This window comes from Anser anser (genome assembly GCF_964211835.1).
Source record: "Anser anser genome assembly, chromosome: 26".
In the NCBI taxonomy this organism is placed as follows: domain Eukaryota; kingdom Metazoa; phylum Chordata; class Aves; order Anseriformes; family Anatidae; genus Anser; species Anser anser.
Window position 1 is genome coordinate 4,853,387 of NC_139747.1, and position 14,972 is coordinate 4,868,358.

At 63.5% G+C, this 14,972-nt stretch overlaps 2 protein-coding genes across 4 annotated transcripts; one reads left to right on the forward strand and one right to left on the reverse strand.

Annotated features, from left to right (window-relative positions):
* Window positions 1-122: 122 nt before the first annotated feature.
* Window positions 123-6,939, reverse strand: RETSAT (retinol saturase). Its single transcript, XM_083811910.1, has 11 exons — window positions 6,651-6,939; window positions 5,939-6,121; window positions 5,060-5,301; window positions 4,423-4,624; window positions 3,782-3,979; window positions 3,568-3,687; window positions 2,761-2,899; window positions 2,470-2,579; window positions 1,927-2,093; window positions 1,499-1,658; window positions 123-1,238 (listed from the first exon to the last, which is right to left on the reverse strand). Exons 1-11 carry the CDS (start codon window positions 6,814-6,816, stop codon window positions 1,090-1,092), a joined length of 1,836 nt encoding a protein of 611 aa, XP_083668036.1. The 5' UTR covers window positions 6,817-6,939; the 3' UTR covers window positions 123-1,089.
* Window positions 6,940-6,969: 30 nt separating this feature from the next.
* Window positions 6,970-13,898, forward strand: ELMOD3 (ELMO domain containing 3). Of its 3 annotated transcripts, XM_083811911.1 has the most exons (12): window positions 6,970-7,131; window positions 7,961-8,029; window positions 8,107-8,158; window positions 8,395-8,457; window positions 8,576-8,664; window positions 8,986-9,109; window positions 9,644-9,766; window positions 10,680-10,810; window positions 11,539-11,615; window positions 11,782-11,909; window positions 12,840-13,021; window positions 13,554-13,898. In XM_083811911.1, exons 1-12 carry the CDS (start codon window positions 6,985-6,987, stop codon window positions 13,698-13,700), a joined length of 1,332 nt encoding a protein of 443 aa, XP_083668037.1. In that variant the 5' UTR covers window positions 6,970-6,984; the 3' UTR covers window positions 13,701-13,898. The 3 variants fall into 3 exon arrangements, with proteins under 3 accessions (XP_083668037.1, XP_083668039.1, XP_083668038.1); XM_083811913.1 differs by having other exon boundaries at window positions 12,840-13,898; XM_083811912.1 differs by lacking the exon at window positions 7,961-8,029.
* Window positions 13,899-14,972: the final 1,074 nt, after the last annotated feature.

Here is a 14,972-nt window from a genome sequence, read left to right on the forward strand (position 1 = left end):
CAAGAGGTCTGGAGAGCAGGGATGTCTCTGCTCAGCCCTTTCTGCGTCCCATGGGGGATGCAAGCAGCCCCCTCACGCCACCCTAACCCCAGCGCTGCTGCTCCCACATCACGAGGCACTGATGGCATCACAAGGCTTTTTTATTTAGTCTCATGTGCTTCCCTTCCCAGCACCGTGGCGGTCGGAAAGGGCTTTGATCGTGTGCCCAAGCTTCTCCCGGCCAGCAGACAGGCCGGGCTTTTTGCTACTTCTACAGGAGTGGGGATTGGCACCATCACACATCTCAGGTGATGAGCAGCGCCGACTTCTGCAGCATCACTGGACCGAGGGCTGTGGGATTGCAGAGCGTGCGACACCGCCGCAGCAAGGCACGCCGTGGGACGCCCCATAGAGCTGGAGAGCACTGCGTGCCGTGGCTCCTCAGTAACCTTAAATCCAGCTTTAATCAATCCACTTGGCGTGCAACAACGCCTGCTCTGCTGACCCGCTGAACTCTGCTGGCAGCAAGCAGCCGCGAGGCTGCAGGACGAGGGCTGCAGCCAGGAGCGGGCTCCTTCGCGGGGAGAGCCTCGCTGAGCCTCCTGTGCCTTCGTTAACACGCAGTGACGGGGCTTGCCCTGGCTTGGGACGATTTGCCCTCGCTTCGATGCAGCCATCACCCACCCAGGGACTGACAGCAAACGGGTCTGATGCTGCCTGGGCAGGTTTGTGCAGGGTGCTGCTGGCGGAAGCTGCTGGGCTCTGCCTTCTGGCACACCCCATTTTTGGGGAGTGCTGCAACTTTGCTCCTGGCCAATGCTGCCCGTGTCAGCTCTTCGTGTCCCCAGTGCTGGGAAAAGGGATTTGCCCTTCAAAAGGGCAGCCGGGACCGGGTGGTGGTGTGCGTTGTGGTGGAAGGAGGCGTGTTCCAGCTGGGCAGGACCCGAGGCAAGCCGGCCAGATTCGGCAACAGCTTCCTCCTGGCCTTCCATCCTTCGGAGCTGTGTGCGAGGAGGATGCGCTACCTATGCCAAAGCCACCACTGAGCCGTGGTGTGAGGGTGATTTGCTGGGCTGGGAGGGGAAGGGGGCACTGGTGGGACGCCGGGCCTCAATCTCTCTTCTTGTCGTTGGTGGTGGCCCGTGTGCGCTTCCTCAGCCTTAACGCGTCCAGGTGGACGTTGCGGTTGAGGACGGCGCTGGCACAGAAGAGGGCTCCGTGCAGGGCTCCCATGAAGCCGCACATGAAGACATCCTGCCCTAGAAGAGAGCAGGAACGGGCTTCATCCTGCCCAGTGGAACCAAACCAGCAGGGCAGCCGTGTCCCGGAGCTGGGGGGCGCCCAGCCCTTTCCTCCTGCATCGCAGCGGCGATGCGCTTCAGTGCGTGCCAGCAGCTCTCACGGCACCCCACGGCCCGGAGGTGGCTCGTCCCCTCGTGCCGTTGGGGGACTGAAGATTTTTGTCCTCCCACCCCAATTCCCTGGGGACGTCCTCACCCGAGGACAGGGGCTGTGGTACCTGTCAGGTAGAGGTTGGGGACAGCCGTCTGTGGCCGCATGGCGGCTATGGCTTCGGCTTGCGTGCGGGCGATGTCGTGGTCGACGCCGTAGATCTCCCCCCGGGGGCTGGCGATGTAGTGCTGGTTGGTGAGGGGCGACCCTCCAGAGATGTACTCGATCTGCAGGGCACAAGGGCAGGCACGATAGCGAAGGGGGTCTGGTGCCCCCAGACATGGGGCACGGTCTGGGACAAGGCTCCCTGCAGCCCCTGGGTGGTGTTCGTGGCCAAGTTTGGGCACAGCGTGGTCCCGGAGGACAGCAGCCAGCCCCCTTGCACCATGCACGGTCAGGAGGCTGCTGAACGGGCTGGTGCCACCCAGGACCCAGCAGACCCAGACGGGACACAGGAAAGGAGCTGGAGGACCCGTGAAGCCCTTGTTTCCTCACCTTGTCCTCAATATTGGGGTAGAGTTTGAAGACAACCTCCATGACGGCGTCCACAAAGGTCTTCTTCAGGTCCTCGTAAGCATCTCCCCGTTTGTTGACCTGCTCGTCCTTCCACTCCTCAAACCACTCGTATTTGGCAAAGGTCACGATGGCCAGTGTGGATTTACCTGCAGCAGGACAAGGCTGGCCTGTGTCCCTCTGCCCCCTCGATGCCACCACTTCGCTGCCACCAACCCAGCCCCCCCATAATCCCATGAACGTCTGGGACGTGTCCAGGTAGCTGTGGTCCCATGTCCTTGGTGTAGTCACCAAATGGAGCCTCTCCTCCCTTTCCCCTCGTCACAGAGCAAGCTGCTCAGCACCTTCTGGCTGCGCCGGAGACCCTCAGACCCCTCCCTGAACAAAGCCAATTCGCACCCCCTTATTTCCAAACCCCCAGGGCATTATTTGGCTGCTTTAGGGGAAACTCTCCTCAACCGCAGTCGGCAAACGAACCAAAACCCAGCGAGAGGTTTCGAGTCGCTGCCCAGCTTCAGCCTTCACCTGGGTGCCTCGTTTCCCACGTGGGGTCCTTGGCCGAGGGGCAGGTGACAAACAGGAATGGGATGTTCTTGGCGGCTTCGTCTCTGGATGAAGTCAGGTACCGGTTCATTCTGCAGAGAGACACAGGGGTTGGGGCCGGGTTCATGCAAGCCTTTCTGCGAACACCTGCCAGAGCCGAATCACCACGCAGCGAGGATCTGCCGAGAGCATTCTGAGCATTTTCCGAGCTACCACCCAGGAATTTATCTCCCTACGCTCAGCGAAGCACGTCGGAGATGAGGGCGAACGTACATTTCATCCAGGTCATTTCCTAGGTAGACGAAGTAGTTCGTGGCTTCCAGCCCCAGCTCTTGGCTCGAGCCCGTAAGACCTACAAAAACGCTGAAACTCGCGTCTCCGTGTTTCACCATGCCAAGCTGGGACTGGATCTCTGCGATACGGGGGAAAGAAGTGGAAAATTAGTATTTTCCTGGCTGCTCAGCTACGGGGAAGTGGCAGCCTCTCCTTTCCTAGAGGAAGCCCCTGTCAGATCTGTGTTGCTCCCCTTGATTGTGTCGGCTTGCAAAAGTGATGTCCTCCTGTCCCCGAGGGGCAGGAGGGCAGCTGGCAGCTGTACAGACGGTGGCAGAGCCGTTGTGTCCTACTGGAGAGGTCTTAGGGTAACCTTGGCATGAGCTTTCGGTGCATTTAACTACTTTTTGTGACTCAGCTGTGCTCCCGCTCTGCAAACACTGAACGCTTGTTCAATATCGTTGTCCAGAAAGCTCCCACCGAGACAGCAGGGAATTTTGTGGCAGCGCTAAGCTCATCTTGGAGGAGTTTCACCAGCTTTCACAAGCTCCTGGGCACTGTGCCACGTTTTTAGCAGCAAGCAAGCAGCGATGCCAGCTCCAGCAAGCCAATTTAGCCTTGATAAAGCCCCTGCAAAGGGACTCGGATCACCGCTGGGTTTTGCTGGTGCCTAGCAAAGAATTACAAAGCTGCTTCCTGATGTGGATGCTCTGGCTGAGAGGGGATTACTGCGCTAATCCCAGTCAAACCCAGCGCTGGAGGCAGCAGCTCTCGCCCCCCCGCAGGGCTGCTCCCGTCGCGTTTTACCAGGCAGAGCCCGCGCCTCCGCCGGCAGGAGCCGTTCGTAGGTGTTAAATAATCCAGCGTCCGAAATGATGGTGGGAGCGAAGATTTTCACCAGATCCTGCCCCTTCTTGACACTCACGCCTGGAGGGGAGAGGCAAGGAGGGGAAAAAAGCTCTGGTTAAAAGCACCGGCGGGGGAAGCTGCGCATCCCGTCCCGTCCTGTCCCATCGCTCACCGCAGGCTCTGCCCTGGGAATCCAGCAGGATGCTCTGCACCGGCGCCCTGCCCAGCACGTTGCCCCCGGCCCTCTGGATGATGGGGATGGTGTGAAAGGCAATTTCCCCGGACCCCCCTTTGGGGTACCAGGCGCCGTAGAGGTAGTGGTTCACCAGGATGCCGTGCATGGAGAAGCTGGCCTTCGAGGGGGGCGTGCCTGGAAAAAGGGCGAGCGTAAGGAGCATTTTCCCGGAGCCGGGCAGGAGGAAGGTTCGGGGCAAGAGGAAGGTTCAGGGCAGGAGGGCTGTGCCAAGGCTGCAGCGCGGAGGCAAGCAGGAGGTTAGCGCAGGACGGCTTCTCCCTCGCGTACAGGATTCCTGCTGGGAAGCCGAAGGATGCAGAGGAAAAGCCACAGCCCTGGGGATGAAGGCGAGCAGGGGACAGCAGGCAGGGGCACACTGTGACAGCGCTGAGGATGGCACCGAGGGCTCCGGGCGGTTCGGCAGCAGCGACGCGATGCGAAGCCAAGCTCGGGGAGCTGGGATCTGTCCGGCACGCATCCAAAAAGCAAAGCAGAGCAGGAGTTGGGGGTGGGGTTGGTTTTGTTATAAAGGATCTAACTTCACCCCTACAGGGTGTCCGGGCCTTGCGGCGCCGTACCGTAGGTGGGGAAGATGTAGCTGAAGATGGCGCGGAGCTCTGCGTTGGCGGTGAGGCCGTCGACCACATCCTTCAGGCTGCGCGAAGCCATCCGGCAGAAGGGGCTGAGCCAGGGCAGCAGCCCCGAGCGGCACAGCAGCCGGGCCAGCGGCAGGGGCAGCAGCTTCAGCACGCCCACGGCTTTCAACCCTCCCCTGACGCTCTGCGAGAGAGGGGGGCTGTCACAGCGCACCCCCGACCCTCCCCGCGCTGGGGGAGGCCGCCAGGGCTGCAAACAACCAGGGGCTGGGCACGGAGTGGATTTTTCTCCTTTCTTTCACTGCTCACGCCCTGCTCTGAGCACATCCAGGGTGTCCTTAGATGGGTTAAAAGCTCTGTGCGCGATGCAGGGCTTTTGGGGTACAAAATGGAGATTTTGAGGTTTTTCTCCTGAAGTGTTTGGGACGGTGACGCTCTGCGCGGAGGCAGGTTGTGCAACACCACTGTGCTGTGTGGTCGCCAAAAAGCTGTCCCCAGGGCAGCAAAGGGGAAGAACTTCCTTTCCCCTGCGTGACTCCAGAGTGAGGAACCGGAGCCAAGCGTCCCAACCACGGCCCCGCGAGCGGAGGGAATGTGACCGAGCCCGTGCCCCCGGTACCTGCGTGAGCTGCTCTAACTCATCGATGGCGGCGGTTTCTCCGGGGAAGCGCTTCCTCAAGCCATCGAAGTATTCCTTCCTCCCCGTGAGGACGTGGTGCGCCCTGCTGCGCTTGGGCTCCCCCAGCACCACGGCGTCGTAGGCGGCCGGCATGGGGACCCACTCGAGCTGCCCCTCCGTCAGCTGGTCCACGATGAAGCGCATCATGCGGCTCTCGTGCATCTCCCCCACGTAGTGGATCCCTGCAAGAAGCCACGGCGGGGCGTTTGGGGGGGGATTCGGGGTTTATTCTGTTTATTTCGGGGTTTATTCTCCTCGCACCGCATTCCTGTGAAATTCCCGGCTCCTCCGGGCTTGGCAGGGTGCCCACAGCCTCCCGCTGCTGGGGCAGAGTTCATGTTCAAAAGGAAATCCACGTGCTAACGCTGCATTTTGAGGTGGTTTTTCAGGAACTTTGGTACGCATTGATACAAACTTCCCCTCCTCGCCACGCTGCTGTCAATAATTAATCCTGGGCACGCTGCAAGACGCACAGAGCTCGACTTTGTCTCGCTGGAAGAAGCGTGCTGAGGGGACCTGCCCCTACTGGGGGTGCCACAGGGATGTGGCTGTGTCACAGCGACGGGGCATGTCGCAACAGCAGCGTCACGACGGCAGCACCGTGGCCGTGCTCTCTTTCAGCAGGGGAATTTCTGGGCAGGGCACGTCTACGAGACGCCACCACTCGTCCCAGCAAAGTGCTGGGTGCGTGCTGGGGATGACACTGCGACCCCGGTTCCCTGCGTGGGGGCAGCGTCCCCGGGTTCCCCCCCAAGGGCTTTGGGTCCTGGGCTGGTTCCCGCCCCGTACGAGCATCTCCCTCTCCGCGCCCGCGCTTACCAGCGTCGAACTCGAAGCCCTTCTCGCTGAAGGTGTGGCAGCAGCCCCCCAGCTTGCCGTGCTGCTCCAGCACCAGCACCCGCCGGCCGGCCTTGGCCAGCAGCACGGCCACCGCCAGGCCCCCGATGCCGCTGCCGATGACGATGGCATCCAGCCCCGCGGGGACTTTGTCTGCCGAGAAAACTGCGGGAGCGGGGTCCTCAGCGGGGGCTCCCGAAATCTCGATGGGGGGATGCCACAGGGATGGGGCACTCGGGGGGGGGCAATAGGGGCTCTGGGGATGGAGGTCCTGGGGATGGGGGTCCCGGGACATCCTGAGGATGGTGCACCTGGGGGATGGGGGTCCCAGGGGACGGGGGGTCCTGCGGCATCCCGGGCACGGGACACCCGGGTGATGGGGGTCCCAGGGCATCCCAGGGACAGGAGTCCTGGGGAATGGGGGTCCCGGGACATCCCACGGATGGAGGTCCCAAGGGATGGGGGTCCCGGGACATCCTGGGGACAGGGGTCCTGGGGGTCCCGGGCTCTGGGGGTCCCGGGGCATCCCGGGGACTGGGCGCCTGGCAGATGGGGGTCCCGGGACATCCCAGGGATGGGAGTCCTGGGTTCTGGAGGTCCCGGGACATCCCGGGGCTGTGGGTCCCGGGTGCTGGGGGTCCGGACTTATCCCGGGACGCCCCGGGGAGCACGGGGACGGGACGCCGACCCCTACCTGCCTTCAGCACCGCCCTCCGGGCAGCCTTGTCGGTGACCAGCGGGGCCGGCGGGCGCCGGGCGTCAGCGGCGAAGGGGTTGGGGCCGCGGGCCCTGACCCAGCGGAGCAGGGCGAAGAAGAGGAGGAGGCCGAGGCCGAAGGCGAGCAGCGCGAACGGCCCCATGGCGCGGCGCCCGTCTGCGGCGTGCCACCGCCGGCAGCGCGACCCCGCCGCGCCGCGCCCAGGCCCCGCCCACTCCCGCTCAAGCCCCGCCCCCGCCGCCGGAGCCCCGCCCACGCCCCCGCCCACCCTCCGGCTCTTCCCGCCCCCCCTCCCTCCCCCGCGCGGTGCATGCCGGGCGCTGTAGTCCCCTGCCCCGCCCCTCCCGCGTCCCTCCCCCCCTTAGCGGACTGCAGCTCCCGGCAGGCAGCGCGGCCGCGCCTGCGCAGTGCGCCGCGCCGAAGCTGGCTGCGCCCGGCGGCCCCGCCGCCGCTTCCGGTGGGCGAGGGGTCAGGGGGCGGGGGGCGGCGGGGGGCAGCGGGCGGGGGGCTGCCGGGGGGGCGGGTCAAAGGGCAGGGGGCGGGGCTACGGGGGCCGGGCTGGGCTCGGCGGGCTCAGTGGGAGCCTTGGGGACCCCCTTGGGGGGCTCAGTGGGACCCCGGGGGGGGCATTGGGGACCCTCGGGGGGGCCACTGGGGGCCTTGGGGACCCCACTGGGGGCCTTGGGGGGCTCAGCGGGGACCCCATTGGGGACCCCTGGGGACCCCTTTGGGGGGCTCAGTGGGGACCCCTGGGGACCTCTTAGGGGGCTCATTGGGGACCCCCTTGGGGGGTTCATTGGGGACCTGGGGGGGCTCATCGGGGACCCCTGGGGACCCCTCTGGGGGGGCTCACTGGGGACCCTTGGGGACGGACCCCCGTGTGGGACCCCCTTAGGGGGGCTAATGGGGACCTTGGGGGGCCCTTTGGGGACCCTAGGGGGGGCTCATTGGGGGCCCTCGGGGACCCCTTTGTGGGGCTCACTGGGGACCCTTTGGGGACCCTTTGGGGGACCCCTTGGGGGCTCAGTGGGAACCTTGGGAGGCTCAGTGGGGACCTCGGGGACCCCCTTAGGGACCCCCTTAGGGGGCTCACTGGGGACTCCCTTGGGGGGACCCCTTTGGGTGGTCATTGGGGACCCTTGGGGGGCTCATTGGGGATCATTGGGGACCCTCTTTGGGGGGCTCCCTGGGGACCCTTGGGTTCACTGGGGACCCCTGGGGGGCTCATTGGGGATCTTTGGGGTCCCCCGGGCCCCCCGCTGACCGGCGCTGCCTTCCCCCCACAGGCCATGAGCGCACCCCCGGCGCCGCCCGAGGAGCCCCCGCTGTCCCCGCCGGTCCCCGGGGTGTCAGGGGTGAGCGGCGGGGGCCTGGGGGGCGGCGGGGGGCGAGGGGCGGCCCCGCTGAGCGCTGCGTCTCTTTCCCGGCTTAGATCTCGGCTCCGAGGCAGCCCGGCCTCCTGCAGGTGTTCGGGGGGGCCGCCGGTAATCTGCCCCCCTCCCTTCCTGCTCCGTCTGCTCCCTTCCCTTGGTGGAAACCCCCGCGGAGCTGTGGAGCCCCCGGCACCGGGTTTGGGCTCTGCCGGGGGCCGGGTGGCTGCGGTGTGGGGCGCGGGGAAGGGGAAGGGGACGCCTCCGAGCCTGCTGAGGGCTGCGGGGGGCGAGCAGCCCCCCCCCGGCCTTCCCCACTTCTTGCCTCCAGCGCGTGCTTCCCTCGGCAGAGAGCAGCGAGGAGGTGCGGAGAGCGCGGGAGGAATGGGAGGCGCTGGAGGAGATCCAGCCAGGTACTGCTGATCCCAAAATCGCCTGGGATGGGGGGGTTCGGGCAGGAGCCAGCTCCAGCGCCCGCTTCGAGGCAGGGCTCGGCCGGGAGGGCTGACGCTGCTCCGCGCCTCCCCGCAGGGCTGCCGGGGAAGTCCGGTCCCGTGCCCCTCATCTCCTTCAACGAGGCGCTGCAGCACTTCCAGACCGCCGACCTCTCCGCCTGCAGGGTGCGTGCGGGACGCCGGCTCCCAGCTCCCCGCTGCCGGCTCCAGCCCAGAGGAGAGGGGGGCGCGGGGAAGCTGCGGGTCCCCCCGGCGAGGGCGCCCATGCTCGGCATCCTGCCTCGTCGCCCCGTTCCCCGCCTCGTGCTCTCCCCTCGCCTCGCACTCCTCTTTCCCCTTGCTCCCGCCCTGCTGCCCGGCTCTCTGCGATCCCTCCCCTCCCGCTCTGCCCACCGGTGTTTCTCCCCCCGCCCGATTCCCACGGGACCGGCCCCACCCTCATCGCTTTTTTTTTGTTTGTTTTTTTTGCCTTTTTCCTCTCCGCAGAAGAAGATCCAGGCGACGGCGCGCAGGCAGGGCCTGGCCGCTCTGCTTCGCTTCCTCTTCGGCCCCCCGCGGCTCCAGCAGCAGCTGCAGGGCGAGCGGGACCTGGCTCTCGCCATGGCTCACTGTGAGTGTCCCCTGTGCCCCCCCGTGGGCCGTGGGCCCCACTGGTGTCACGCCGAGCGCCGCTTGGGGGTCCCGGGGCACGCACTTATCCCAAAGGACACCTCCTGTCTCCTTTGCTTCATTCATTTGCACGCTCGTGCTTGCTGGCGGGGGGGTGATGGATGCCCAGAGCATGCTTGCACGAGGAGATTCCTTTCCTCCACCTGTGATTCGTGGTTGTTGTGGTTCCCCGGCCAGGGAAAACTTTCCAGCCCGCAATATTTCCCGTGCTGTTTGCGTTATTTAGCCCCCCGGCACTCACACAGCGCGCAGCTTTGTGTTTCGGCCCCTCCCGGGCTTTATTTTGAATCCCTCCGTTCTCCCCTGCGGCAGGGTGAACGCAGCGGGGACGCTCTCCTTGTTCCCCTGAGCCGTTTTCTGCTGCTCCCAGCTGGCCTCCGGCGTCCCCCTGCCGCTGGGGGTGGCTCCTGTCCCGCTCTGCGGTGACAGCTGAGGGGGTGCCCGGTGTCACCGGGTGGGGGGGTTTCTCTGCCAGGTGGCCTGGATGACAGCGAGGCGGTGCACATGAGGATCCTGCAGACCATCTACAAGAAGCTGACCTGCTCCCGGCTGGGTTGCCCGCGCTACGGCGCGCACTGGGAGGAGCTCGGCTTCCAAGGTACAGCCAGGGGCTGGGGGGGGGGACACACACCCGGGGCAAGCCTTCGCGAGGAGAGGTCTCGGCGGTCCCGTTCCCCCCTTCAGAGGTGGTGTGAAGGCTTGGGAGCTCCTTCCCTCCGCCTCCCTGCAGTCGCCGCCCCTGCTGTTGTCTTGCAGCGGATATTTGGCCGCTGCTGCCCCAGCCAGGTGTCAGAGGCAGGACCGCACCTGGACGAGCTGCCCAGCACCCTCGGCAGCCTGCGTCCAGCTGGAGGGGACAGAAGTAGCTGCTGTCACCGCTTTGCCGGGGCCGTTAATGCTCTTCATTAGCAAGCGATCTCTGCGGCTAATGAGGCGTCCCTGGAGGGCTGGTTTGTCAGCCAAGCCCTGGTCAGGGCTCTGTCACCGAGGGCGCGTCGCAGGTTGCTTTCAGCCTCTGCTGCGTGCTGAAAACAGCGTGATTAAAGCCGCCTCTGTCTTCTCAAGTGTGGCTTCACCGGGGTTTTCGGTCTGGTTGACTTGAGTTAAATAGGCCAGCTTTTAATGAGGGCTGAAACCCGCAGGAGAAGGTGAACGGCTCCCTCTTCTCTGTAGCATCGAGTCCACAACTGGTTTTAATCCCCCTGATTTAGTTTACCAGCTTCAGCCAAGTTTGCCCTGGGGCGGGTAGAGCTTGAAGATCCAAATTCCTAGAGGTACTGTGGGAATCGGCATGTGGGGAGGAGAGAAGTGCCTGTTGATGCCCACATCAAAGGGGCTATGGCACCGCTTCAGCGCCTGTTAGACAGGGCAATTCCCAGGAAACTTCCCCAGGACGTGGTCGCTGAGGTTCCTCTGCTCTCCAAGTGCCAGGGCTGTGGCCGGGAGCAAGCGGCCCCAGGACGAAGGGGAGGTGACGGAACAGCCCTCGATTCACCCTCCTCGCTTTCAAGGTGCGGATCCGGGCACCGACCTGCGAGGGACGGGGATGCTGGGCCTGATGCAAATGCTGCACTTCGTAATGGACACGCAGACGCTGCCTCTGGCTCGGCAGATTTTCAGGCTGTCCCACCACGAGACACAGGCACGTCCTCCCACCTTCTTTGCTCACCCTCTGCCGTGGTATTTACCTCTCTCTTTCTAAAGCTCAGGGAAAGGTGAGCACAAAAACCTTCCTGTCTTCTCAGTTAGGGCCCGATTTTGTGCTGCGCCTCTTTGCTTGGTGGTGGGGTCTCTGGGGCCATTCGTGGTAGGGCTCTGCAGCTCCATCAGGGGTTTCTCCACCAGCCAGAGCAGCTTCGCTGGCTGCTTAGTCCTCCTCACGCTGCTCAGGTGAGGCAGGTGGTCCTCGGAGAGCTGAGGAGAGCTGGTCAAAGGCTGAGGCCAAACCCCCGGGTTGTTTTTTTTTCGCTGGGAATAAGATTTTAGAGAGCAGAGCTTCCCTGGTGGGGCTCCGGTCTGCGCTTGTGTGAGTTCAGAGGGCTGGCACAGACCAGACCGAACGTCTGACCCTGCGTGGTGTGGCCAGGAGCAGCACAGCGGGACAGTGAGGGTGAGCAGAGTCCTTCAGTTTGGGGCATTGGTCTTGGCTGCTTTTAGGTTTAAGCCTGGCTGGATCCACGGCATCCATCTGAGCCTGCATCTGCAATATTAGTGTCCTGATATGTGAATCTGTTCCCTGCAGCCATCACCGCGTGGGTTTGGGGCCGTGCAGACGCAGCACCAAGGGGCTGGTGGTGCCGAGGCACCTCTGGGTGCTGGAAGGGAGGACGCCCTTCTGGGAGAGCCGACGTAACGCCAGTTCTCTTGCAGAATTTCCCCTTCTGCATCATGTCCGTGAACATCACCCGCATCGTCCTGCAGGCCCTGAGGGAGGAATGCCTCTCCAGGTGAGGACTGAGCCGTGCAGCCGGGCTGTGCTGCGCCCTCCTGCCCTCGGGGCTGCCGCACCACGGGCTGCCCAGGGGGAGAAGCGAGGAGAAGCGGCTCCGCTCGGTCCCCCCGGGCGTGCTGTGGTGGCGGCTCTGCCGGCTGAGCCCCTCTGTCCCTGGGCAGGGAGTGCAACCGCAGGCAGCAGGTCATCGCCGTGCTGAACGACGTGTACGCCGCGGCGTTTCTGCAGCTCTACCGAGTCTGGAAATCGCAGCACAAGACCGTTGCTGACTCCGGCTTCCTCCTGAAGGGTGCGTATCCCCACGCTTCGCCCTCCTCTCCCAGCCAGGAAAGCGACTCGAGGCGCGGGGACCAAGCCTGGTGTGCTCTGGTGCTCTCTGCTCTTCTGGGAGCACCACGTCCTGCTGGGATGAACTCAACAGGGCAGAATGCGCGGAAGGCCCCAGCCGTTCATCTTCACACAGAGCTTTTTCAACAAGTGGTGTTATTATCTTAGCACCCTGCGGTTTTTTGTTTGTTTGTTTTGTTTTTTTCCTTCTTAACTTCGGAGTCTCAAATCTTTTGACAGGCAAGCGCCCGCTGCTTTCGGAGGGGCGCTGTGTTGTGGTGCCTCGGGGTGGCAAATCACACCGGCGGGGTGACCAAACGGGGCCGTGTCTCGCCCCAATTCCTGCAGGCTCGCTGCCGTAGCGTGGGGCTCGGTTGCATAAGCGCTGTTTGTAGCGCGCCGTGTAAGCGGGGCGGCCGCTGCCGTGCTTTTCGCAGCAAGCACCACATTAAGCAGCAGGGATGTTTACTCCGGAGGAGAGGGCCCTGATGGAAGCAGAGCTGCTCGCATGCGCTGTGCTAATGGCTCTCTTACTTCGGGGTCCTGCTGGTGTGGCCAGGCGTGGGCTTGGTCCTGCCCCCCGGCAGCTCTGGGCTTCCCCTTCAGTGGGGTCGGCTGGGGGGGTGCTGTGGTAGCTGGGGCTGTGGTGCTGAGCTCTGCTGGGGGGGGGTGGCGAGGAGCTTTTTGTGCTCTCAGCCCAAGCGCAGCCTTTCCTGAGCAAAACAACCGTGCCTTTTCCAGAGGGGATAGCGGCGATACACTGGGACTCGAGAAATAGTCTGTAAATATTTGAGTAAATGCCGTACCCCGGGAGCGTGCATTCCACGCTGCATCCCTGCCGCCATCCAGCCCTTGCTGTCTGTTTGTATGCTTTTCCTTTGACCTTTTCCAGAACTGGAGTTATCCACCAAAAAGAAACCGAAGCAGCTCCTGAAATCCTTGGAAGCCTACGTGAGCAGAAGCTCCGTGGCAGACGGCATCCAGCGACCGTCCCCTCCCTCCGGCACCGGCGGCTCCATCAGCGCCGGCCGGGCTGGCGAAGAGATAAACTTCACAGGCATCTGCGACCTGCAGGTTGAGCTGGAAGGGGAGCCCCGGCTGGTCTGAAACCCGCAGCGGGGAGCCCTGCTCGTGGCACCGCTACCGGGGGGTGCCCGGTGCTGCTCAGGGGGCTTGGAAGGGGCTTGCCCCAAAGTGGGCAGAGCGATGCCTCTGGGCAGGAGGTGCTGAGAGCCGTGGTGGGAGAAGCGGCTGGGACCCAGCTTCGGGCAGTCAGCCAGCTGGGGCACTGTGGAGCGTAGATTTTGCCCTAGATCCCCCAAAAAGGGTGGCCGTGTCCCTCCCCTGCGGTTTGGTGGCGTCGCTGGGAGCCGCGGGGCGGCGGCAGGAGCCAACTGCAGGCTTCGACCCTTTCGAGGTAGAATTAGTCGGGTTGGCGCTTGGGCTTGGTGACCTTGAAGGTTTTTTGCCAACCTAGGTGGTTCTGTGATTCTAAAACTAAGCACAGGAGGAAACTGGGTGGGTTTTATTAGCCACCGGCCCTGGGCTGGGTTTCACATCTGCCCGGCTGTCGGGAACGTGGGGTGCTGTTTGTCTTTACCCCCAGCAGGAAGAGTCTTGCTGCGCGGGGCAGACCCACGGCTGGAGCTGGAGCGCACCGGGAGGGCTCAGACCTGGCTGGAAATGCACGTGGGAGCCTTCCCCTCTCGCAGGGCTCCCCACTCGCTGCTCCAGAGCACGTGGGAGGGCTTGAAGCCCGTAGTTTCGGGCCAAACCCCCTTATTTCACACCAGTAGTGCTCCAAGAGCCGTGAGCACGGCCCTGTTGCTGTGGCTGGGGCTGTGGGTTTGAACACAAGCCCAGTGTTTGGGGAGCCCTCCTCAACTCCCCCCGGGAGTTACTATGTTGGTACTTATCAAAATAAGGCATTAAAAGGAAAAAATAAACTTTTCTCAGAGTTCAGAAGCTTCCTGACGTGGGCTTGGTGGTTTCTGTGGCTGGGCTGGGGGCGAGGTGGTCGCGAGGAGCGGGACGGGGCCAGGAGAGGAAAAAGGGCCTGATTCTGCCCCGCAGCGAGGCGGTGCTGGGAGCCCCGTCCAGCCCCCGGCTGCAGACAGGTGACTTCTCTGTGCCCACCTCTTTGTTTCAGGAAAACCTCATTTAAGAGGAAAAAAGGGTTTTTGCCTGCAGATGCCGGAGCCACATCGAGCTTCGGGTTGGAGAGTGGGTCTGAGGCTCTGCCCCATCGTGCCTCAGTTTCTCCCTCAATAAAACCCAAATTTCAGTGATGGCTGTGGGTAAAGGATGGGGCCGTGCTGGGGGAAAGCCCCTGCAGCGTCCCTGGGGGGTGAGGAGGAAAACGGGGTCAGGTCGGTGTCCCCACCAGGGGGACGAGGACGGGTCCCCAGCATGGGGACACTGCCGTTGGATGGGGCATGGAGGCAAACTTGGAGCAGCAATGACTGCAGCATGCCCGGTGCTTAGAAGTGCTCCAAAAGCATCTTCAGCCCTGGAAAAAAAGAGGGAAAAAAGCCCCAAAAGCGCGGAGCTGGAGATAAAAGTGTCTTTTAACAAGTGAGATCCGGGAGCTGGAGAGACAAAGGTGCCTTACGGCGCCCGGCGGCGGCTGCCTCATTGATTGCCCCGTCTGAAACAGCGCTTGGGGACAAAAAGAAAACGGGCAAACCTGCACACACACCCCCAGCACAAGTGCCAGAGCCCAGGCAGCCTTTTTTTTTTTTTTCTCATAAAGAAGAAATGGGGCGGGAAGAGCGGGGCATGGAGCTGGGCACCACCGCTCCGCTGCTCGTCATCCCAGTTGGAGATTTCTCTTATGGGTTTTAGCGGGGCCGCTAAGCAAGCGGGGTTCTGTGTGTGTCTGTTTTTGGCATCGGTGCCTCGAAACCTGGGCAAGGTCGGGTCCTGAGTGCATCGAAATCATGGCAAAAAGGGGCAATTCCAGGAATTTCTGCCATCGGTTTTTGGAGCTGCTTGGGTGCCCCATCCAAACCCCTTAGGGTCGGAG

Bases quoted from the DNA above. Each gene is read 5' to 3' on its own strand.
- RETSAT (XM_083811910.1), bottom strand. From the start codon at position 6,816: ATGGGGCCGTTCGCGCTGCTCGCCTTCGGCCTCGGCCTCCTCCTCTTC. The intron at 6,122-6,650 runs GTAGGGGTCGGC...CCGCTCCCGCAG, and splicing joins GAGGGCGGTGCTGAAGGCAG to TTTTCTCGGCAGACAAAGTC. The intron at 3,980-4,422 runs GTACGGCGCCGC...CCCTTTTTCCAG, and splicing joins CTACATCTTCCCCACCTACG to GCACGCCCCCCTCGAAGGCC.
- ELMOD3 (XM_083811911.1), top strand. From the start codon at position 6,985: ATGCCGGGCGCTGTAGTCCCCTGCCCCGCCCCTCCCGCGTCCCTCCCC. The intron at 8,159-8,394 runs GTAATCTGCCCC...TTCCCTCGGCAG, and splicing joins GGTGTTCGGGGGGGCCGCCG to AGAGCAGCGAGGAGGTGCGG. The intron at 10,811-11,538 runs GCACGTCCTCCC...GTTCTCTTGCAG, and splicing joins TGTCCCACCACGAGACACAG to AATTTCCCCTTCTGCATCAT.